Below are 26,241 nucleotides of genomic sequence, written 5' to 3' on the forward strand. Positions count from 1 at the left end.
ACAAATAGCTTTTGAGAAACATGGAAATTCAGAATCCAAATACCTGACTTGGAGTCTTTTTCTCTTTGTACATCTCTCGGCTTCCCCTTCGTTTTAGTGAGCTCTGAAAAAAAACATAAAGCTCATGGTTAACCAGGACAATGAAACCATATTATTTTAAGGTTCTACAACTGAAGACTACAAACAACTTTTACAAAATTACGGATGTTCCTCAAGGGCAGCAGATATGAGGTTTTCTTGATTGTTGTCAGCCCTTAAAGTTTGTCACTGAAAATTGTTGACATTATTTTACTGATGAACAGTTTTTACTGACATAATTTTCACGTAGGAACCTGTATTTAAGAATGAATGAGAAGCAATTCTGATGAGATACAAATAAGGGTTATCAACCCTACTAAGGTCCAAACCATTGATCTTGTGCATTAATGTACTTCAGAATTGACAACAAAATATCATTATCAAAATTGACTGATTGATAAATATTTTTACTACTGCATTAAAATCGGAATACCTTTATAATGATTGGCAACCACAGTTCCATTTCCCTGTCCTTCTGCCAGTCATTGTGCTCTTGAAATGCTGAGTGCAGGGGGAAAGCAGTGTGATTCCATTCACACACACTATTAGCAACACAGTGAGTGACAGCCTGAGTAGAGGTACAGGACAGGGAGAGGAAGTATCCTAATGTGATTTTGGGGGACAGATTTAGAAGCCATTTCACTACTGAAACTTTAGAGAGGGTAATAAAGGAGGAATAATAACATTTCCATATAACTTTTAACAAATATTCTTAGACAAAGTCTTCTTACGTGTTTTGTGATTGACTGACAGATGAACATCTAAAATTTGAACAGAAAATTGCATTGTGCATTGTCTCTTCCGGGCCTACGTTCACACATCTTATTTTCTGTCATTTTGGAGGCGTATTGCGCATTGTTTAAGTCATTTCCAAAAATAATTCTAAAATATGTGTTTTATTTAGGTAAAATTTCCTTTCAAAACACCACACTTCATTTCCCACATTCCTACGTCTGCTTGTAGCAATAAAGAGAATGGTCACACTTGTTTAGATGCTTTAAATCACTTTTTAAATAAAACATAGATGGGAAGAAACAAATGTCCATGTGAGCCTAAGGTGGGAAGGATGTGTTATATAAAAAAGTGCACATAGCCTTCCTAGATCCTTTCCAAGCAACATTAATATTAGTAGTGGCAGGTATAAAAATAATGTTGAATAGAAACTAGGAAAGAACAGATTTGTGAAGGGAACTACTTTTTTATTATTTATAATGCATCTGCCACTGCAATTTAATTTATTTATTAACAGTTATTTATATAGCTCCTATGTGTTAGACAGTGCTGTGTAGAGAATATCTAACCATTCACCAGTCCTTGCCTCATTCCCAACACTGACACACACATACATGGTTTAATTTCATCAAAAGCCAATTAACCTACTAGTATGTCTTTGGAATATGGGAGGAAACCAGAGCACCCAGAGGAAACCCTCACAAACACGAGAAGGACTTACAAATTCCACGAAGATAGGGCCCTGTTTGGAATGGTACCCATGGCCCAAGCTCTTCAAGGCAGCAATGCTAACCACTGAACAATCATGAACAGCATAACAAGTCAATTAGATGTTGCCAGTGTATTTTATATAAATGAACATCAGAGGGCCAGATTGTTTTAAATTATGTCTTAACACAAACTTACTTTTCAGAGCAGCTGACAATACAGAAAACTCCTGAAGGCCACCAAAGTGGCCAAGACTGTTTAAAGTTGGGAAATGAAAATTATTAATTTTACTATTGTCAAAGAATTGTAAAAACTGAGTACTCTACAGACAGAAATTGGATAAAACAAAGCATGCATAGATCAGGGGTAGGGAAGGCACTGCTCGTGAGTGAGATTGTAATCCAGTAGGGAAATGGCAGAGCTGAGATATGTGAAGGAAGTGTGGATCAGAGTAGAGATTGGGACAGTTGTGATGGTGTACTAGTGTGAGTAGCATAGGTGTGAGTAGGATAGTCTCTAGTAAAGAGTTGGGATGTCATAGGTGGATTAGAGATATGAAGGCTAGAGTAGAGTCTGATCAGTCGTGCTAGGTAATTCCATAGGTAGCAGATGTGGAGTGATGAGAGAAAACGATCAGTGTTGCCATTGCATTTAGGACACATTAAGAGGTGATAGGTGGGTGACAGGAATGCCATACAGGAGGAAGTTGCAATTGTTGGGGCGGAAGATGATGACAGAATGGATAAGAGTATTAATCTTGTATCTTGGGTAAGAAGAAGGTCTATTTTATCAAAATTTCAAAGGTAGAGGTAACACCTTTGAGATGCTCAAAGCTTGAATCGGTTGCGCTGCTGCATGCACTCAGGCTTGGCACACCCTTACTGTACATTGACTACGTGCATACTCCCATTCCCCTCCCTGTTCTGCCCATGAAGTCGTAGGCTGTCGTAACTGTCTTTTGTGCTCGAAGATGAATTCATTGTTCTTCACTGGACTATAATCCTTTTCTGGTCATGCTAAAAGCATTTTTTACGCAAAATACGGCACATTTATGTTCGTTTATGGCGTACATTACACATACGGCGTTTACGTTTATTGATGAATCAGGCCCTTCATGTATATCCTTTACAGGAGATCACGGAGTGGAGACCTAAGTGGGAATCAGTGGTCTCTCGGACATTCCAGGAGAGTGGCTTAGTATGGCATAATGAATATCTGACACAAAGCCATACCCTGTTTTTTGTGACTGCAAACGAAGGACAAAAGAGGCGGTGGAAAATTTGCGCTCAACTCCTAGTGTTGCAAAAGCTGCGTTAACAAAGGGTATACCTCTCTTCAAGTAATAATGGACCACAGGTTAAGCGCTCATTTACTAACATCACTATAATTATGATTGGTGTAATAACTGTAGTGTCTGGAATATATCTAATAGAATAATAGCTATAGACATAAAATGTTTGTAAAATGATATGGTCTATTATCGACTGATTGTAATCGTAAGGCTCGATCGAATTGCTATAGTTATCAATAGGCTAAAACAATCTAAATGTATTAATCTTGGTATATCATATCATGTGCCAAATCTACTTATCCCCTGCACTGACATCTCCCACTTTCTCCCTGTTTATGTGGTGAAAGAGTGTTATTTAGGTGTGGAAGCATGTCCCTCTGTGGTTTAGGGTGGGTGCAGTGTGTGTGTGTGTGTATGGGGGGGGATTACTGTTAGGGACTCTCTTATATTACTAAAAGATATAACCTGTACACAGAGTGAGTATGATTCACAGACAGTTCTGTGCTCCTGTTATAACGTAAAGAGTGCCCATAATTGCTGAGTAGTCAAGCACTGCGATAATAAGACACTACAGTCATTGTCAATGGCAATGCACTGCCCTGTCTGGCTGTGCGTTCATGCTGGGTAAAACACAGCTCATATGCAGGCTGTTACTCTGCTCTGTGGTGGCAACGACATGAGCTATATCTGTCTTGTGGCACTGGGCTTGACTTGCTTTATATTTAACTATTAAATGACAACCTCACCCGATAGATTTATAAATGTTATGTGGTTTAAACAGCATCTTTATACTATGCATATGTACACAGATTGAGAACTAGCTGATATAGTATATGAAATCTATGTAATTGTCACAGGCCACAGCTGCCCTCTAACATTGATGGAATGTCTGTCCATCACAGTCATAGGCTGTCAAAGTAAGTACACACACAGTCATGTACTGTACATATTACAGCTACTACTTAGAAGACTGCATATCCCATCTTTAATCTGATTTTCTATCATTAATGATTTTTATGACAGCATTTTACAGTAAAGAGGAGGGGGTACAGTAAAAAGGTTGAATCTGATTTTCCGTTGCTTATTACAGCAATAGGAAATCTGTTATTGCAGCAATTTACTTAGGACATTGTTGCTGTGGGGAGCTGAGTGATGCTCAGCTAACCAGTAACACTGGCTGGCAGCGGTAATAGAAGTCTTACTGCTTCGCCAACCAGTCTTGTTGCATGACTGACATGCATGTCTCAGCTATGTAGAAAATATCATTTTCACTTTTTCCGATTTCAAAAAAGCTTTATTTAAATACATAAAGCAATTTTCCCTATGAATATATCCTGCGATCGCCACTCTGAGATAGTAAAAGGAGGCTTGTGGTGGCAGAGACTACGGCTGGCGATAGCAGGGATGTAGCCTTTGATAGATATGCTTTTCGCCAGAGATAGGAGTTTCTCCCTTTCATAGATAGACCCGTAAAACAATGTGAAGGTTATAGGACATGGAAATAATTTGCATCACCCAGAAAGGCCAATGTTATAACAATAGTAAAAGGGACTCTAACCTCAAAATGTATTTAAACAATGTATTTTCTAGACATTTTATATTATCTGTACAGGTTATGTGCAAACAAGCGGGGTGGGGTCTGTCTCCCCTTTGTTCTGTTTCATTTTTGGTCAGGAGCAGAGAAGCTAACTAAACTGCTAGATATGTATACCCACCAAGCTGTTATACCGAGTTCATATCTCCCAAATGTACCAATTTAGTATCTGGTCCTCTCCCAACTGTCCCAATGGTATCTGGTCCCCCTCCCAGGATTCACTGCTTCTCTCCAGTAACTTGGGATCTCTGATGGAGACAGTGTAACCAAGAGGTACTTTTGAACATATTTGGTGGTCGTCCCAAATTAAGTACATTATTGGTTGGACATTTATTATTTCATCACTTACTGCAGCTGAGGGACGTATGCCAGCTTGCATAGTGTATCTTGTGTGAAATAGCTGAGCCACAGGAATAGCAGAAAATGGGCTCATGGATATGTGCCTATGCAGACGTGCGCACTTCTAGCACTTAAGCCCGTCTGAGCTTGGAGAGGTGGGACGGCTGAGGGAAGGGGATCCTCTCATTGGCCGAGTACAATAAAGATGTGTTTACACAAAGGCAGCTCATACGGACCTGCAGCAACACACCTATATGCCTGTTAGAGAATGTATCTTTTGCACCTAATACAGGGTTGGTGCAAATACTCGCTGCTGCTAATAACTTGTCATAAACCAGGTGCACATACTGCTGATGCGGAAGTGTACACTAGTTTTCCGTACTCTTTATTCTCATTTTGCAACTAGCTCTGCAGCAGCCTCCATAATTTCCAATTTCCCTCAATATTTTCTACTCTCATTACCAATCCTAAAACGCCCTAAATGCTACTCTTAAACTAATCAAATACATGGAAAAGCCCTGAACTTAAACCTAGTGCATGTGGTAGTGAATATAGCTTGTAAGCTAAACTGGGGCAGGGACTGATGTGAATTATTAAATAATCTCTGTAAAGCTTCTTGTAATATGTAGGCGCTATATAAAGAACTGTTAATAAATATATAAATGCATTATTGGCTGCAACTGAGTAGCTAGGTGGAACTAGACACAACCAGCTCTTCACTACATTGGTGACTTAACTTACAGACATGATAAAAGGCACATTCACAGGACATATCTAAGCAGTAACAACTAATTAGACCTCTATTTTTATTTTCTAAACTGCACTTGAAAATGCCAATTACATACGATTGCTCGCTGTGGCTTTCCCAATCTGCTAATGCTATGTGCTCAGTCACTGATACTGGAGAGAGGTTTTATTACTGTAAGTGTAACATATGTGATCAGGGCACTCTTGAACATGATAAAACATTAGGAGTCTACTGCACTAATGCCAACACTACAGTGTGCCAAGTTAGTGTGCCAAGGGAAAAGAGCAAGGGTCAGGGTCTGATATGAAATAACAGGGACACAATGAATGGGGAATACACAGAATAAAGGTTCAGACAAAAGAAGTGGGTATGTAGTGACTTACATTTCCTAGTCATTTACATCTTAAAGAAGATATATTGTTATTTATTTATACTTCTGACATTAATTTTTTCCCCATTGCGGATTAATGCTAGGATCCTATTTTTTATATCAGACAATTTAGACACCCATGCAAGCTGCAGTCATCCAAGTCCATAAAAGTCACCCCCTGTTTCCATTTTAATACAAAATACTATAAAGCAGCCAAATAGCCTCCCCAAGTAGATTTTCTCTTACTTCAAGTAAATTAAGTATAACGCCCTTTGCGGGTGTGCCCGAGAGTGTGACGCCCCTTGTGATGCGTGAGCAAGTGTGGCTCCTTGAGGGGCATGTTCAAAATGTTTGTTTAAAAGGTGGGGTCACGAGGGAGGTGAAGTATTTGGAATATCAAACTGGGCTAAGCTCCCAGTTATAAAAATGGGCTTTAGCTTAGAAGTATTACGTATGATGCTGAGTACATTCGGCTGCTGAGAACTTGGGTGTACGCCGCTAATTCTCGAGTGCATCTGTGTTTCACAAGGGAGGGCCCAGAATGCAGAGAAAGAGGAAGGAATGCCAGCTTGAGAGTACTGCCAGGGCAGGAGGGTATTAACACGTTATGTATGTGAGCTGACTGGTGTGAGCATGGTTGTCCGCCCGTAGAAACACCAGTGAGGTCCATGACTGTCCTTGCTTATGTCCCGAGTGCAGCTGAGGATGAGGCAAACTGGCATCCAGTGCAAGTGACCACGACTGTGCAAGGGCAGAGACGTGCGAGTTACAGATTGCCAGTTAAAGTGCCTCATGTAACTACCTGTACTGTGCTGTACTGTGGATAAATTAAGTCTTGTCCTTATTTTCACCAAGAGAGCTGGCTGGTGCACAATTATTACACCAGAGTTAACTGAATACTGCTACACCTACTGTAGCTACACTTCTCCTACTTTACTGTTATTAAACCTGCATGTGCCGGACACCCGTTTTGTGATCACTTACAGAAGCCTAAGATGAGAGATATTAAACTACAGCCAGGTGGCAATCCTGCAGAGCTGGGTGTCACTGAAGGAAACTACTGCACCCACCAGAAGCAGTAGGTTACAAAAGATTCTATATTCTAGGGAAATAAATACCCAACCATTGCACACATGATAGGTGTGGTCATCTACATAGTGAACATAGGATAACATAATAAAGGTCTGTACTGCAAAACTTTTTCATGAAGTGTTCTACATATTTGACATATTCACTTTTTAAAATTCAAACCTTTCAATAAGTACAGTGGTGAAAAAACCCCTGTACTGGAATTCTTGTGTTTCCTCGATTAATAAGATTTCCACGGTTTATAGAAAATATCTGTCTATATGTACCCAATGTATGGCATCCAGGGCCGTAACAAGGGCAGCAGTGAAGTCTAGCCTGCAATGCCAAGGGGAGCAACGGACACCCACTGTATGCAGCTCCTCAGATAAACATTAAAGAGATACGTGCTCAGTGACAGGGACTCAGCACCACGAGGAAGGCTCCTGGCTCCCTGATGACTGCAGCGTTGCTGATGTGCAAAGACAATGTCAGGATGTGGAAAAGAGAGAGAAACCAGCACAGAAACAAGAGGAAGCAGGAAGAAGCCAGAACAAGAAGAGGAAGAAAGAAGACGCTGAGATAAGAAGAGAAGCTGAGGAGCCCTACAGTAATTAAATTACTGTAGGAGATGGAAAAAATGGGGGGCAAGGGGGCAGAAGGGCACTTGAGAGAACAGAGGGGAAAAGGGAGCTGGAGAAAACAGGGGTGATTACTGGAGAGAAGGAGGGGGGATTCTAGTGAGAACAGAGGAAGATTCAGGGGGCTGGGGTTGGAGAGGAAAGGGGGTTTATTTGGGATACATACATATGCTGCATTAATGCAATATAAACATAATAATACATTGTAAAACATAAGCACTATAATAAAAAATGTGAAGATGTGTTTATTAGTAATAATAATGTCTATTAAATGTGGGGAAAATTTGTAAGCCAATAATTTGATTGTGAGGCTGGTGGGGGAAATAAGACTTTGTATTAATTGGGAATGCTATTAATTTAATGTTGGGCTGCAGAGGGACGGTTTATTACATGTGAAGGTTATTAATGTAATCCCATGGGTGAGGGTTCCGGTGAAGCCAGAGCGGTACTTTGCTGTGAAAAACAAAGCTTTTCGCAGCTTAATAAATGTACTAGGTGCTGCTGTCTCCATAGAGGTATATGGTAACAGCGGTAAGCTCTGCTAGTGGCGTTCAGGCTAGAGAATTCTCTGACTCCTCTGCTGATATCCCTTTATTAAGTAGCAATATGTGGTGAACAAGCTTTTTGTCGGCATTTATGCTCCTCACTGCTTAATAAATAGACCGACTAGTGAAACTGATCCATTACTCAACAGTAAAATGAAACATTGTATTGTAGGAAGACACCTTCATATATTACCTGACTTTATTCTTTTCATGTTTCTGTTTCTAAGGAAAAGAACCAATAGTGCTCATCTGCTTATCCATAACTCATACCAGTCGAATTAAAAATTAAACAATAGAATAACTTCATATAAACCATATAAAACTTCAATGCAACACAAATATCAGCCTCTGTCCAATATCATAGGTCACATTTTCCAAATCAAGGATTATTCATGCTTATTCATGTCCTAACAAAATAATACATACATTAAAGCTTTTTTATATCAGATTGCTTGCATTATGGCTTTAACATGCTTCACCCTGCACATATACACGGCAAATAGCTCTCGGCTCTAACCAAGTGAAAGTTAATAAGAGGAATGACGGTAAAACAACATAATCCATGCCCATACCTCATCTTTGCTGCAGGCGTCTACTAATGACAGCCGCCTAGTAGAAGAGGAAAGTGAAATTTGCAGAAGAATAAGCTGAAAGACTCCTTTCTCCAATACTCTCTTTTAAAGAACCAAAACATGAGTATAAAAACTTAATTTTAAAGAAAATGAATATTTTACTACAGGACAAGATTTGTAAACTTATTTATGGAAACAAAGGGCCTGTGTCAGAATTACTCTGTGGAATTGATGATAATTGCCAGCAGTTGGTGCTACTGAGTCAAACACGCCCCTGGTTTTCACCAGGAACCCCCGCAAAGAGGTATGGACTTCGCTGCAAGGGACGCGCAGGTCGCGGCCCTTAGTTTCAGTCAGCTGGCGAGGTAACAATTGAGGCAGCGGTGACAGCCCACCAGGATGCAGGATGGAAGAGTAGTCAACAAGCCGGGTCACAACCAGAGGAACGGATATAGCCAAATCAGAAGCAGGAGCATGGTCAGGAAGCCGTGTCAATACCAATTATCAGTCTAAGCCAGAATCAGGAACCGAAGGAGAAGTCAGGAACAAGCCGGGTCAGAATCCAAGTAACAGCAACACAGGAACAAATGCTGGAGCAAGGCTGAAGACCAAATACTCTGGCACTAGACATGTGTCAGAGGCTGCCTTATATACCCTAAGGTGCCTCCTGATAGGGTTAGGGAGATTTTGGTGGTAAGACATGCTGGCTGCAGACAGGTGAGCAGAGATAGTGTCCCGCTGCTAGGCAACAGGACGTGGTTGCTTGGAAGGAGCAGGCGTCCGTCTCCTGCACCAAGTGTCAGTGCGGAGACGGCGCCTAACAGCCTGATACTTAGATGTACGCCCGTTTGAGAAGCGTAAATTACAAAAATTTGATTGCAAATTACCATAAAAGCATACATATATGTGCACATGAGGAGTTGCGGACATCTGACACTAGCAACCCCTTATGATTTGAGAGGCGGAAGGGGGTAGGGAACTTGTGTTTAGCATAGGTCAAGTACAGTATGGGTGTGTTCACAAAATGCGACTGAGGCAGTCCAGCACGGAGGCGCATATATACCTGTCAGGAGTTATATCTTTTGTACCTATTAAGTAAACGCTGATGATGCCGATGGTCCCACATGCCCCGGACCCACCTCTCTTAGTGGGGTCCCTGGATCAGGTACTAGGGCACTATATGGTTCTTAGTGGCTGGCTCCTCCTCCAGGACCAGACACCTTTATGTGGCCAATCGTATGATCTGTTCCTCCCTCCCTCCTTTTCTTCCTCTACAAGTGAGGCCGCCTCCTCCTATCTCTTTCTGACACATGTCACATGGGACACGCACCACATAACAAGCACGCTGTCCTATGTGTACACTAGACAGTGGGCAGGATGCGAGATAATGGTCTGCTCCCTGATATTCCGGGAGAGTGGGCAAGTATGATATATAGTTCCGGGTGCAGAGCTGGACTCATATTGAGACTCAGCATATGGGTATAAATATTATATTTTTAAGGGCAGGTTTTTTTTAGAGTAAACTAAACAGAACATGCACCCAACTCAGCATCAGGCACAAAGGTGACAAAGATTATTTTTTTTTTCATTGCTCTAAAAAGTTTTTTAAAAATCAATTACTCCCGGAATTTATCAAGAAAATATCACCAGGCCCGCTCAGCGGTACTCATCTGCCTCAGCAATTCTGGGCTGGAGCTACAAGGGATAACCTCCACTTTGCTAGGCCAGTGTGTTCACATAAGCAAGCTAGCACATACTTGCCAACTCTCCCGGAAAGTCCGGAAGACTCCCGAAATTCAGGTAGGTCTCCTGAACTCCCAGGAAAGCAGGCAAATATCCCACACCCGGCATCTTGCTGTCAAAATGACGCGATTTGCGGTGAATCGCATCATTTTGGCCCTGCGACACAAATGGCATTTTGTTGCGCGCGGAGTGGGGTCAAAATGCCGCGATTCACAGCGCCCTGCCCCTACCGCCCTCCAACCACGCCCCCCTGCCTGGGATCTCCCGGAAAGAAGTTTAAAAAGGTTGGCAAGTATAGCTATCAGTGGAGCCGAAAACCAAGATCTGGCAGTGTTTTCACCGGAAGTAACCCTTTTATATACTAGCAAAGTGATAAAAAGCCCTATTACTGACGAAAACTCCTGTTTCCTGTATTATGTATATGTATAGTATGTGACATGTCATCAGCGCTGTATCTATTAGTATGTCTACATAAGAGAAATTACATGCTAGTAACCCTACAGTAGCCATGCTGGACTGACAGCACATTTCCACAAGTTATTTCTCATTCCCTTAGCAATGAGAATGCAGCAATTGCCAAAATATTTTACAATGCCATCTGTTGCCCTGGCAGCTTGTACAGATACTTGTTTTGGAAACCATGTCTGTGCCTGTCATTATACTAACAAAAAATCCAATTTAGCATATTATTACAAATTATTGTTTTACTTTTGCAAAGCAGTGTTGTAAGGTGAATAATTTATCCATTTGTAAAGATTTATAAGATTATTTTCCTGTGTTAAAATGATTCGTTCAGATTTGAGATGAATGTTTATACAGTAAAATTTAAAGTTTTTACTTTAAACTAACAAATGTATGGTGATTGACAAATATGAGGTACACTGCTATTATGAACTTCATTTATTAAACGTACTAATCTTTTACATATAAATAGGAACATCAGGATCACTAAACAATCCTCAAGTTCTGGCAGTGGCCAGCGGAACTGTGAGCCTTCACTTGCGGAGGCAGCTGGCTGCTCCCAATCTGACCTAGGGCACCGTTTATATACATTTACCGCCCTTTGGATATCCGGTGATATTAGATAAAGGCTGTTCAGTGACATGCCCACCCTAGACTATGATTCAGACTTTTTTGATCTATCATAATCTCCTTGTGTTTTGGGTGTCTGGAATCCACCCTTAAGAGGGGGTGTACTGTCACAATCTGCCTCCGGCTGCACTGCAGCATCTTCTATGGAGATGCTGCTTTGCCTTCTGCAGTTCATACCTGCAAGAGATTATGCCTGGACTCTACCATTATATATATATATATATATATATATATATATATATATATATATATATATATCTAGCCTGCAGTACCTCTCTACCACCAAAGGGGCTGCTGTTGCACCTGGACTATACTCCTTCCTACAGGAATTTACCCTTGGATCCCTTTCACCTGTGGCTGGCCTATATAAGACTGCCTCTCCCTGTAAACTGGGCCAGTTCATCTGTTGTCTTACTGCTGCTGTTTCTTCTGTGTATGGATCTTGATTGACTTCCTGGTACACACCCCTGCTTATCCTTCTGTTTGCATCTGAGCTTACGACCTGACCCTGGCTTTGGTTTGACTTCGCTCCTGTTTTCTCCCTGGCATTGTTGTGAATCTTCTGGCTTTTGACCCCTGGCTTGTTTGACCCTCCTTTGTCTGTGCCTGCAAACCGTTACACCTTCTCTGTTGCAGCCATCTAGCTGTATGTTTACCTGGACTTCCATGTACTCTTGCATGCAGACAGTTATACCTTCTCTGATGCAGTCTCCTGGCTGTTAGCTTACCTGGACCTCCGTGTGCTCCTGCCTGCAGACTGTTATACCACCTGTGTTACAGCTCCTGCGTTGCAGACTATTGCATCTCCAGCTATCCAGCTCCTGTGCCTGCAGTCATTTGCATCTTGCTCTATCCAATTCCTGTGCTACAGACTACTGTATCTCCAGCTATTCAGCACTAGTAACTGCAGACTATCCCTGCTTAACCTAAACATTCAGTCATTCTCTGCCTGCTGATCATCCCACCTGCCTGGATGCCGTAGTCCTCAGCTCTGTCTGGCAATCCTGCCATATGACATTCAGTACCTGTGTTTATCTGCTGTTTTCATTTGCCTCACCTCAGTCCAATCTGTATATTCTGTGCTTAATAAACCACTTTGCTTCATTTTACCTTGATCTCCATGGAATTCTGGCTAGGAATCCTGACAGTTTTTTTTTAATTATTAGGTTATGCTATTTATTATATACTTTTTGTTTTCCAGCTATGTAAAAAAAAACACCATGGCTGTTAAAATGAAAGCAAATGACTTATGGATGTACATATTTTACAGTCAATAGAAAATTTTGGGGAAAGTGAATTTCCACCAATAGCTGAAATCTGTACCTTGTGTCTGTGAAGTTCTATTGTAAAGCATTAGCCATATTCATTCAAGAGTGGCTAACAAGAATCAAAAAGAAGTTGCACGAAATTCTTATTTTATTACTAAAGCAAATCTGGGAACTTTGTGAAGCAAGACGATTAATCCATATTAATCCATAAATCTTTTTCACACACATCTACTATGAGAAAAAGAGAGCTGTATGCAGGATACAAAGTATGCTAAAAGGATAATAAGTGATTTTATGACAATGAGAAGGCTTTCGGTAGTGAATGTACAGAAAATGTGACAACTGACATCTCCAAGAAGCTATACGGATAATAGGAAGTTTACAAAGCTCTGTAGGAGGTATAGTATTTGAGCTGGTTTTAGCTATACGTATAACTATAATATTAATTTTTATATCATTGAAATGACTAAGCTACTTCTGAAACTGTCAAAAAAATATTTCTAGTAATGTTATCACAAAAGCCACTTCTTTGCTTTACTATAAGTAGTCCATGTGGCTTGACACTTGCTCTAACTCAGTACAGCTAGAATTGTTAGACTTTATGGACATGTGTCTTACGTCTAATCATAGCCACTATTTTTAGTCATCAGAAGTGACTGAATGAATCAAAAGTTAGTTTATCTAGAAGGTGATGGACTTTTTCTATCCCGATTAAATGGAGAAACTAGGCATGTAACAACCGCACATGTAAAGTAACTTCTATATCCTTAACCCTGACACCTCTTGCTGCTCTCCTTCATCTATACCAGGGTTGTCCAACCCGCGGCTCGTGGGCCACCACATGCGGCCCAGCACGCCTGTAAATGTGGCCCAGAAGGAGTTTTGGTTGTGGCAAGGGGGCAGCGCTCTTAATGGAAAAAAAAATCCTGCAAAAAAAAAGAAAAGAAACTACTTACCTTGCGGTCACGTCAGCTGGTACTCCGGCTCCCTCCCTTGTCTCCTCCTCCGTGCGGCGCTCGCAGTGAATGTCGGGCGTGATATCCTCACGCCCAACATCTATTGCGGAGCGCAGCACAGAGGAGACACACACGCGAGAAGAACAATCAGCAGCACAGAATTGGAGAAAAGAAGAGAAGAGGACAGGAGAACAAGCCGATTAAAAGGTAAGTTAAGGGGGATTTTTTTTATTATTTCAAGGGACGCTGACAAGTGAATAAAAGTCACCTGGTCCTGGAGCATCATGGACCTTATCTCCCTGCTACATACTTCTACTTGTATTACTAATGGGGCATTATATATTATTCTCTTTGGCCCATTATAAGTTGTTATCCCTTAACTAACATAGTGGTGTAATTATCAAACCAGGTCACAATTTGGGATCACAGTGGTGTGTGTATATGTCAGGTACCACAGGCCTGGTCAGGGCACCCTGATATACAATGCCTGGCTTAAATGATATTGAATCGAAACAATAGAAAAAGTGATTATAGTATAATAACTAGAGAGGATTTTTTGAACAGGGCGATTAAAAGTTAAGTATAGGGGGATTTGAAAAAAAAGTGATATATATATATATATATATATCACTTTTTTCTCATATATATATATATGTTAACTATGTTTTCTATGGTTTTTTAATGATCAGCTATCGTTATTGTTAGTGTATCTTATGTGCGGCCCAAACCAACTCGTCGTCTGCCAATGTGGCCCAGGGAAGCTAAAAGGTTGGACACCCTTGATCTATACCCTGATCAATTGCCCAAACACTACAGATATATTTGGGGCTATATTTTGGTAGCCACTAGGGCAGGGGTAGGCAACCTGCGGCTCTCCAGGTGTTGTGAAACTACAAATCCCAGCATGTTTTGCCAGTAGATAACCAGCAGATTGGTGGCAAGGCATGCTGGGATTTGTAGTTTCACAACACCTGGAGAGCCGCAGGTTGCCTACCCCTGCACTAGGGTGTCAATTGCACAACTATGGAAACAGCCATTACCTCCTACCCTCCACAAAGTTATTATGAAGATTCACTTTAGTTTTCAAATGGAGACATTAGATGCTCCTTACTCTATGTCTCCGTCTTCTTCAATTGTTAAGTGGATGGCCTGGCACGAATTAACGACGGATGGCGAAGGTTCTAGATTAATCCACCCCCTGAAATCACATAACCTCCCTACTCTGACCCCTCCTGATCTACCTCCAACCCTGAGCTAAGCCTTAACACTTTGTTCCTTCTCCCAACTTGGTAAGATGTTGACATGTTTTTGTGCATATGTTGTTTGGCATGATATACATTGTTATGTCTGCTCCCTACTATGTACTCCACTCCCCCCCCCCCACCTTTTTATCTTATTTCTGTACCCCTCCCTTCCTTACTTTTAAAACCTTAAGAAAATTTATTGATGGTAAAAAACAAAACAATTGCACATACAATAAATGTGTCAGAGCTACATATATATATATATATATATATATATATATATGTATATTTGTAGCTAAAAAGGCACATTGCATGCAGATATTTAAGAGGTAGATTATAAAATATACAACACAGGATCGGATCAATAATGCTATAAATAGGTAACTGGATCAGCCCTAGAGAGGTGATAAATTGCTTGTGCTAGTATCCTGAGAAGTCACTCAAGAGGAGAATTGAATTCTAGTGTCTACTGAGTAGATAACAAAGCAGAGAGGAACCAAGGGCATCAGTAAGGTGACTTAAATGATCAGAGAAAAGGGTGCTTTATGGACAGTGGTCTTTTTTGTTTTTTAAAAAAAATGCAAATTAAAAACCAGTTTTGACGGATTAAAGGAACAAATTGTGGATTAAATTGGCAGCGCTTATAGCAAGATTAGTAACAGGATTATTAAAAATCCAAGAGGCAACAACTATCACAGATCCATAAATCATCCATTACAAGTGACACAAATGACACAGGTAGGGCTTTCTCTCTTAGAATGACTGGCATGCTCATATCACTCATTCCACATGGCACTCCATCCTATCCACTTAAAATACACGGGCAATGTTGCATGCCCCTAACAGCTCCACCATCATGAGCAGTGTAGTTTGAAGCAGGACATACCTCCCAGTTATTCTTACAGTCAAGGGCGGGACACCCAAAATCTGAATTGCCCCTCTAGAATCAGGAGAATTTGCAAACTGTCCTTCTCTCTCCTACCTTGCAGTGTTCAGTAAGAGCTGCTGCTCATGTCTTAAGCTCAGTTGCTGCTTGTCAGCGCAATACAATTATTTTTGTATGTATTAGCATTTTAGTGTAAGCACGTGTGCCCACTAACACACCTCTGCTTCACCTACAAGGTATATTTGTTTGCCAAATGCAAGATGCTGGTCCATGAAGGTTTGCAGAAGATCTGTAATCCTGCACACAGCAAAGGGACTTCTACATGTATTGCCTATCAACCCCCATTGGTTTTAAACGTTTGCACAGCCGCATGGACAATGCAAAAAGCAAAGCTAATCACACCGTGTGGCCAGCCTGGAACAAGCAATATGCCACCATTTTCTATGCACGATCACAAAAGTGGCCTTCTGGTACAACATGACAATATTGGCATTTGTGCACAGATGTGTGTGTATGTGTGTTTTGCCCTTTGTAAATGACCTAAAGCATAAAGCATCTGTTAATATTTAATGAGCATCTCAAATGTAGCAATCACACTATCCAAAATCACATCTCGCCTGGCACATGTATAAAAATAGAGGTTTCCATATTATCCTTGCAATGTTCATCCAAGGATACCTGTGGTTGGCGTCAGTGATCAATGTCTCACAATTGCACACTGAGCTTTTAGACCTCAGACAGCCAGAGCTGCCCTAGATACCGGACGAATTACCCTGAACAACAGTGCTTACACATGCACCTAAACCTCTGTCGGATTTTCAAAGCACATATACACAGAGCAGATCTGACAATTCTCCGGGAATGATTTATGGACAAGAAGAGAAACATGGAAATGGATATTCAGTACATGAATTAAAGATTCCCTTGGTGTATAGGAAATAGCTGTATCGGCAGAGCACTTGAGTAGTGAGTGGTTTGCTAAGCTATTAATGGAAGAGATGCTTAATGGCTGCCAGTGTCATGCTAGAAGCATTTACAAGCATCTCAAAATTCATCTACCCCGGGCAGGCTCATAAAAATACCTGCAGACAAAATCAATAAGTAGAAAATAGACACAGCCTCACCCATATGTTCACATTTACACCAATAAAAGGGCATTTGTTTAGATTCTACAGGAAAGTGCATGATACAGCTAAACATTTAACATGCATGAAAATGTCACCTCTATTCCCTTTCTATATAAGCATAACACATTTCCACTCTACAATTACAACAAATTAGTTGTTTATTGAATAGCATGACACAATTTTAATAAATGTGCAGTATCCTATAGCAACTGATCAGATTATAGTTGTAATGTTTCTGGCACAGTTTAGAATATGAGAGCTAATATCTGATTGGTAGCTATGGCTTACAGCACATTTGCGCACAATTCACTGTATTATTAAAGGAGACGGAATCCAACAGATATTTATCGTCATGTGGCCTAATGACTCTTCAGCAGCAGGGTGTCCCAAAGCGGTCATGCTAGAGTAGGGTGAGGATGATACGTGATTCTTATAATACCATGAGATAATCTCTTCAGATAGGTACTGTACGCCCCACTGCTGCCATGCCCCTGTGACGAATCACAATATTGTAATGCACTTGAGGGAGAAAATGTTTTGCTCATAATGACTGGCTGTGTTAGCCAGTTAAGGGTAGAACTGGGTGTCCATACAAAATACAGAACCAAGAAAATAATGGGCCTCATTCAGAGATAGGAGCAAATCCAGCTAGAGGATGTTTTTTGCACTTAGCAGTTGGACTATGGGGGTCTCAACTCTAGATCACAGTGTATAAACAAAGGTACCTAGTATTTGTGTGTCACGTGCAAAAGAGAGTATTTTCCTATGATGCAGAAAAAATTTATATAATTGTATTGTACCTCTTGCATTGCAAAATGGTTTCTCCATCTTTAAGCTGGATTTCAGACTAATTATAACACTCAATGGTTCTATTCAGAGCGATTTGCAGCCGGATATTAATGCATTGCCAAATCCGTGATGTTGCATCTCCGTGGAGTGCCCCCATGACCGTTCAGAAGGCACTCCGCGGCCCATCGCCCAAAATTGAATCGACCCCAATGTGATTCTGGTTCTGCACAAAAACTAAACAAAATTCAATACAAGATGCTATAATTAGCTTCATGGGGTGGAATTGTGGATATTTGTAAGTCTCCTGCAATTTAGTACCAGAACAGGTATTACAACGCTTTTCTGTTGGCAATAAGACTTTTCACTCTTTGATAGGTAGAGCATTTAGTCTTGTAATGCAGTGCTAAGTTCATTACAAAAATGTATAAATATTTAAACTTTAGTATCAACAGATGAAAATCTATCAACAAAACCCAAAGCTGGAGCTGCATTGTGGCCAAAAAATAAATTGAAGGAACCTTTTAATATGGGGAAATACAACGATCATTTTCACTCCTAACTTTTAACACCAGAGATTAATATGAAAACCACTGGCCCTGGATTTAGCAGCCCTTACACTATGTGTCTACCCTACTTTATCCAACGCACAATTCTGACTATACAAACCTTACTAATCTATGTACTTTATCATATATAACTTAGTACAACTTGTTTATGATAGAAAGCCCACTACACCAAACGCAGACCTCAGAGAATATAAACTTATTTATATAAACATAAAACATGTAACATAATAATTATTATTTTTTTCAGAAAATCTGACAACACTAATGTTATTCTTACTTAGGCTGAAAAATCTAATACAATCTAATATCAACATATTTAGCTATAACTACACAAATGCAAACAATACATTATTTCATAATTAATGACATCTGTAAGCAAACAGTAACAATGACAACATCTGTTTCATTCAATTGTGACACATCCATTTAAGGCAACATCATTTGTAACATGTAGCTCTCATGCAACTAAAGGATCCGAGTTGAGTGTATTGTGGCTGTTTATTTATAATTATTCTGTAGACATAACACAAGACATGAAATTCACTCTAGAAGCTCCAGTAATCACAGAAGTGCCCGGCATAAACTGTATACTCAGACTGCAGACAGGTTGAAAGCCAATTCACTCCATAGTTCTATCTACGAAACTTTTTTTTTATAAAGAAAAAATGACTTTAAATTGTTTCCATTTAAGGAAAGCAGCAAGACTCAGTATACACTTCAGAGTTGTTATTTGTATCTTGTCAGACAGACTACCTCTACTTTAATGGTCTATAAACTTTCTTTTCAAAGTTTATGAAAGGAATCTTATAAAGACATTGTACGAAAAATAATTGAAGAATCACAGGTCAACAAAGAAGAACAGCTTCATAAAGGAAACAGTTCATCTCAGGCTTTTATTTTCAAGATGCTTACATATGTTACAAACAATAAGGGCGCTGCTTGAAACAGCTTACAAACTAAAAGGAAAACAAGGCGTGAGTACAAAAAAAAAATGTACAAAACATATATGTAGATTCTTGCTCTTTAAATGACTTATAAATCATATTTTATAAACAAGGGAAATCTTTGTGGCATTTAAATGGGGGAAAATTGGGATACCCCACGAAAAATATTATCTTCCAAATTTTCACTCTGATTGCCTTCTTAAATAGGCCTGAATCATTAAGGAGAGTAAAGCAAAAAAAAAAAAAAAAAAGATTAACTTTGCCCCTTGGCAAAACCATATTGCATTGAAGGGGGAGGGAGGTAAATGTAAAATGTGATGGCAGATTTATATTTGGGATAGGGCATGTCCTAGATCAACTTGAAATTTCAGTGTAAAAATAAAGCTATCAGCCAGTATATAACTAATGTGCAAAATAATAAACTAATTTGTACCCCTTGCATTGTAACATGGTTTTGTCCAAGAGAAAAGTTACTCATTTTTTTGCCTTTCCATAATGAATCAGGCCCTATAATTCTAACTGAAACCTCAATCTTTCCTGTCTATTAGATGTTTGGTAGCTAACCAAAATTTTACAATTTAACAGAAAAAAAAGGCATTAACTACTTTAACAAACTTTATTAGAATATCTTTCCAATCATCATTCAATGAACAGCACATGGCGGCAACCAACGTGGAACAGAACCACCAGATTGCCACAACAATCCATCAAATAAATCAGACACCTGAATAGTTAAGATTTTATACTGATATCCCTATAGTCGTCCAAAAGGCTGTGATCAATGTGGCAACTTATTCATATGGAGAGCAAAGTCCCTACTGCTCTCATAAATAGCATATACTACGTCACAATGGTGACAGCCTGACATACAATGGTGACCTATCATTTAAATAAATAAACTGTGACATGGAAAAAAATGCCCAAAATCCAAATATAAACAGATTTATATAATTTGATCAGATTTTGAGTTCTTGCTGGACAGTTCTATGCGACAACTTTGAGGAACACGTACTGTCTATTAGAGAATGTATACACTCTGCTTTACTATAAATGTCTAACCATATTGTTATTGCCATATAGTGCTGTAAACTGATTTTGTCAATAGCCCAATTAAAATTAATCTTGCTCACTAAATTGTTTGTAAACTGCTGTGTCCAAAATGGTGCAAAAGTGCAATAACAAATAGGACTAATTATCCATAATCATTGTTTGGTTCAGTACAAATCAGACTAACGAAAGCAAATGTCTGATTTGTTGTGACGGGGTACTGAGGTTCTTGCGCTATAATTATCATTATTTATAAAGTACATATTTTACATATTACAGGCATGGATGACAGCAGCTTACTGATTAAAGATTTCTACAGTGACAGGTTAATGTTTTGTATCCTAGTCTTCTGCTATCTCTCCTCATTCCAACTGCGCTACACCAACGATAGCTGCACAGAAATGCCAGTCACCATTTCTCTAAATAGAAGGTGGAATTAACAACGGTATTTGGTCTCCACATATATTTCTTCTGTTTTTTCAATTCTCAATTTAAATCAAAAGATAAAAAGAAATGGTTTTGACAAAGTTATTGACACCTTAGACTTAATATCTTGTAGCACAGTCTCTGATCAAAATACCATGTCCTATAGCCATGGATGAGTTTCTTGCACCTCTTTTCTGGCAGTTTGGTCCCCTCCTCTTCTGCAAACAGTCCAGTTCTCCCAGATATTAAGGCACCCTCTCCCAATTGCTGTTCTCAGATCTCTCCACAGGAGTTCTATGAGAATTAGATCTGGCCGGTCTTGTCTTGAGTCATTTCTGGGTGTTTTTTTAAATGACATTTTCTTTTTGCTTTCTGTAAACGTAATGATGACGTGCATTGCCAAAAAGTTCTACTTTGGTCTCATTTGTCCACAGGACATTCATGCAGAAGGAATTTGGCTTGTTCAGGTATGTTTTAGCAAACTCCAGGCGGGCTTTCTTATGTCTCATTCTCAGCAGTGTGGCCCCCCTGACTCTCCTACCATATAGCCCCCTTCCTGCCCCTGCCCCCTTCATTGAGTGGGCGATTGAGGGTGCAAGTTGAAACTGTTGTAACCTATGTCTAAAATCTGTCTGGCAGTTAATTAATGTGCTTTCTCCACCATTCGAACAATCATGCGCTGAAAACTTGATAATTTTCTCTTTCCAGAGAGATTGGTAACAGTGTCATAAGCCTTAAACTTCCTAGTAACAGTATGTACAGTGGAAACTGTAACATCAAGGTCTCTGGAGACTGATTTGTAGCCTTGAGATTGTCCATGCTTATCTACAATCTTCTCTCTGACCTCTCAGTCAATTCTCTTCCTTTCTTTCTTTCTTTCTTTCCTTCCTTCCTTTCTTTCATGCTCACTGCATTAGACAGTGACAGACAACAAGAGAATGAGTAATTTTCTCTATTTAAGCCTGTTTAATGAGTGATTTTATATTGGAGGCACCTGCTACTCACCACAGGTGAGTTCAGATCCAAACTGAAGGAGAATAACCTGCCTGAAATCTAATTATTTCTGACCGCTTCTAAAAGGTGCCTATAATTTTCTGTCCCATTAAATGATTTCTATGTGGAATGAGCTAGGACAGTGTTCTCCCCAGAAAATTTTGCCCCCACCCAGCTACTTCATTAAGAAGTAGCCAGGTGGGGGCAGTTGTAATACTTAACAATAATATTGAAAAATGTTGGAGGCTATTGCCCTCATCTACCAGGACTGGTCAGACTGGTGGTCCGTGGTCTAACACACATTGCTGGCTGTAGTGCTCACATAGTGCCTGTTATACTAGGAGCAACAATGGTTTATTCTATTATAATAGGAGTCCAAGAGCCGGGTGGTAAGTAAAAACAGTCGGGTGGAGCACTGGGGAAATAGGTGCTGGGATAAGCATTATACGACAGTAAATTGTCCTGCTTTTATATTCCACTGCAAACCAATGAAATACATCTGAGTATACCAAAAATATTTTTTTCACTTCAACAATTTTATAGACTAAAGGGTGCATTATTACAAAATACTACTAGGGTGCTAATATTTTTGCCCATGACTCAGTGACTTTCCTCTGCTGGATTTAGAGGAGACTTTTGGGCAGCACAGGCACACTTGTGGTTATCTGTCAGTGTGGTGTAATTGTGTACAGCCCAGTGTTTTTCTTCAGAGTCATGGCTGCTACTGGAAACATAACCAGGACAGCTGTACCCCATGTTTGGTGGCCGCTGCTGTCACCACGGAGGCAATAGAAATCACAAAAGGAAGAACTTAAATCTCAATAGCAATGAAGTTGACAGCAATGACACTTACACTCACTGGGTCCAGGAGCTGAACTGAGATGGTGTTCAGGAGATCTTCTAAACAACCTTGTCCTTGGTGTGATGACTCCTTTGCACCGTTATGTAATTCCCCACTGCCTTTACAAATGTTTAAATGGTTTATAATTGTGGGAAGAGGATTATATATGGAGACAAGATACAGAGCTGATCTGAAATTCAGTCATCTCCAACTGTTGTCTGCATGGCTATGATAGTAAATGACACCACTAAAAGGTATTTATGAACTGCACAAATGTGGGGCTGCCATGTATTTTTATAACGGTTTGCCACCTCACCGGATTTCTGAATGCCCTGAAAAATGCGCCTGGATGAAAACCATATAAACGTGACTTCAACTCCAACCCACATCCACTTTAGGACCACCCCTTCACTGTTTACACGTAGTAAGGGGACACTGAGGACTGTCTTTACTACATGTGCTGCTTTTGTGTGTTTGAACTGTTTTTATTACATTGATCGAAATTGCACCTAGGTATCCGCTTTCAACATCAGCATGTGCGCCTTTTGAAAAAAAGGGTCACATCTCCTAAGTACACTTCTCCCACCAGTTGATTGAAATAATCATGTCATGCAAAATAAAATCTTCTCACTTTTTGTGTGTGTAATCACAAAGACAGTTAAGAAGTTAGGTCAACCTTGATCAAGAAAATCATTTTTAAGGGATATAAGCAAAAAGAGAGAGATAAAGGAGGGAGGTATATAGAGAGAGAGAGTGAGGGATGGAGGGCAAAGACTGAGACAGATTCATTTACACACTCCTATCTATTTATTTCTCTAGCACTCAGAGAGCCACAGGAAGTCTGCAAGACAAATGGGTATTGATACTCTTCCCTTAATGGATATCCAAAGTGCCATTGTGGTGAAATTTGTAAATATCATTTAAGAGAAAGACTGTGTGGTTGACATAAAAAGTAATTTTTCAAGTTACAATTCTGACTAACAAATCACCTGACCCGATTTTCTGAGTGGTTTATTGCCCCAAATTCTGTGCGAAAAGGATAAACTCTAGTGTGGTGTTTAATTATGATGTTAGATAAATAATGAAAATTAGACTATTTCTCATGTACAGAAAACAGAATCAGAATGTTACTGAATATTTTAGTACGTAAACCCTTACGAAACAAATTTGTCTTCAAGGCAATTTGTATGGCAGTAATTCTAGTATGCATCACACGTATACTAATTCCTTTTCATTTTTCTATAAAAATAAAGTCAATAATTCAATTTGTCTTTAGTTAACCTTATGTATCTACTATTCAGTACATTAAAATATATATTTATGATATTCTAAACAATTAAGCAATTTGTTTTTTATGGCAATATGGCTGCAGTTAACTGTCTGTGAAAAAAAACTATTAAAAAGATTTCAGAGGAGCTCATTTAAATCACAGGAAAGTGATCACAAAAATGATGAATTTACTGTATGTCAGCAGTGTAGTACCATCTATAATGCCGCATACAACTAAACAAATTTGTTCTTTTGTGAATATTCTATTTGGAGCAGAAGTGGATTCATTATTGTTTCAAATCATTTACAACCTCTGATCATGTATAGCGAGTGGAACTGAGATACAATTAAGGCAGCTTAATGGCGCTTACAACATGACCATACATGTAAGATCATTGTTAACGGTTACTCTACTGACCGCTGCTATTATTTCCTGCATGAGGGTGCAACTCAATGATGTCACCTGCACTTGACAAGACCAGATTAGCTCTAAGGAGAATCAACAAAGTATAAAAACTGGTACTGGAGCTGATAGGTCAGACACAGTTTGAATACACAAACAGTTATCATTAATAGTAAAAATATTGCAGCTTCTCGCGTAGTCTAATTTGACCTGTTTTGGTTTTGGGAGCTTCTGAGGAGGAATTAAAGAACCAATGGGTTACAGCAGAAAGCAAATCAAGAAGTGTACGTTTCATAATAGACTAAACACTAAAAAAAAGTGCAATGCTGCAATTCATGGTATTGAGCATTATCAATGGTTAAGGGAGGTGTACAGTACACATATGGGCCAATAGATACACAGTACATGGGTTTCTCTGTCATTCCTAAGGCAACTGAAAAGTATAATCAGACCCTTGTATACATGTCCATAGGTTAACATCTTTACTATATAATGACTATAATGACTTAAGTAAATCAGTTGTAAATGATCAGGCTTTGCTGGTTTGGAGCTATAATGAAGGCCTTTCCCAAGGGACAAAATACTGACAGCAAAGGGAATGTTACTGGTTACACCACAAGGGGATTCACAGCCCTTTTGTCATATTAGGCAAAATAGGCATCTGGCCTGGGTCCACCAGGACAGGAGCCCACTGCTAAATGTCTTAGTCCTTCTAGAAAGACATGGTTTCCCTTGTTTGAGAGAGTAGTCTCATCTTTATAGTGAACTGCTTGATCAACACAAAAACATAAAGGATTTATAGTAACTATATTTTTCAATTTCTTTACACAGCGGCAGGACTGTTTTCCTTTCTGAACTATACCAGGATGACTGTATTTGCATGCAATCAGCACTGTGAACTGAAATACCTGTAGTGATCATGAATCCCCATATCGAAAATTAACAATGGAGGATGGTTACTGCACTTCTCTAATTATCACAGACTGCTGCATGTATCAATGTAACAGTAATAATTAGTTATTCCATTAAGCTGAAATGCACAAGTAAAATCTTACGATCCATGACAGTAAAATTTCTCAAGCAGAAAAGATCAATATGGCAGTCTTGTTAATGCAATAATGAGTTTTTAAAAAGAAATCACAGTGTCAGGTCAGCAAACTTATTAGGTGGTTATGTGCAAATGAACTATAAGGGTATCCACAACTTCAAGTGTCAGTGCAGGATGGGCTTACCCTATACATGACTATTGATTACTAGTTTATTAAAGACGATCCTTGATTTTATTTTTTTTAATGATTATCACAAAGAAGCACAAGACAATTTAACAACGCGTAATAAAATAAGAATGTATTTTAAAATTAGCTGGAAGAGAAAATGGAAAACATGCAATGAATAATGAATGACACAATGCTAATTACCCCTTCCAGCTTTGCATGACTCCCACTTTACTCATAACACAGTAAAGTGTATTCAACTGTGAGCACTGTGCAAGCAAGAAAAGGAAAAAGATTATTACAGAGACCTAATCCTGGAAAAGCCATTTTGGGTTAAAAATACTCAGTATTTTGATGTAATTGGCGGGAAAGGCCTTCCTCGTGGAACTTGAAGTTCATTTTTATGAACATCATCTTTTCCACATTTTGAGGAAGTAGCCTCCTACGCTGATCGCTGACAAGGTTCCCGGCTGTGCTAAAAACTCCAAATTCCCTTGTTTTCTTCCCAGTATGTAAAGGGACTGTCTGATGTTTATTTCTATGCTGTCGTGAAAATAATCCTCCACCATCCTGTGTATGTTGATAGTAGTATCAGGTGGAGTTACGGCAGAAGTGTCCCGTTTTTTGGTCAATTCTTTTAGACCAGACCAGATGTCAAAATGTTGTGCTGAGTCATCTGCATCATCCCTGGGTCTCTTGGGAAAGCTACGTTTTTTCCTGGCAGCAGTTGACTGAGAAACTGAAGGAAGG

At 39.5% G+C, this 26,241-nt stretch overlaps 1 protein-coding gene across 5 annotated transcripts in view; it reads right to left on the reverse strand.

Moving 5' to 3' along the window:
• The window catches only part of MTCL1 (microtubule crosslinking factor 1), a 161,396-nt gene that overhangs the window by 61,637 nt on the left and 73,518 nt on the right, over positions 1-26,241 (reverse strand). For all 5 annotated transcript variants that reach the window (XM_075213306.1, XM_075213309.1, XM_075213305.1 and 2 more), the window contains exon 4: positions 44-103. In XM_075213306.1, the coding sequence (XP_075069407.1) occupies positions 44-103 (60 nt within the window). The remainder of the gene's footprint in view (positions 1-43; positions 104-26,241) is intronic.

This window comes from Mixophyes fleayi, chromosome 5, assembly GCF_038048845.1.
Source record: "Mixophyes fleayi isolate aMixFle1 chromosome 5, aMixFle1.hap1, whole genome shotgun sequence".
In the NCBI taxonomy this organism is placed as follows: Eukaryota; Metazoa; Chordata; class Amphibia; order Anura; family Limnodynastidae; genus Mixophyes; species Mixophyes fleayi.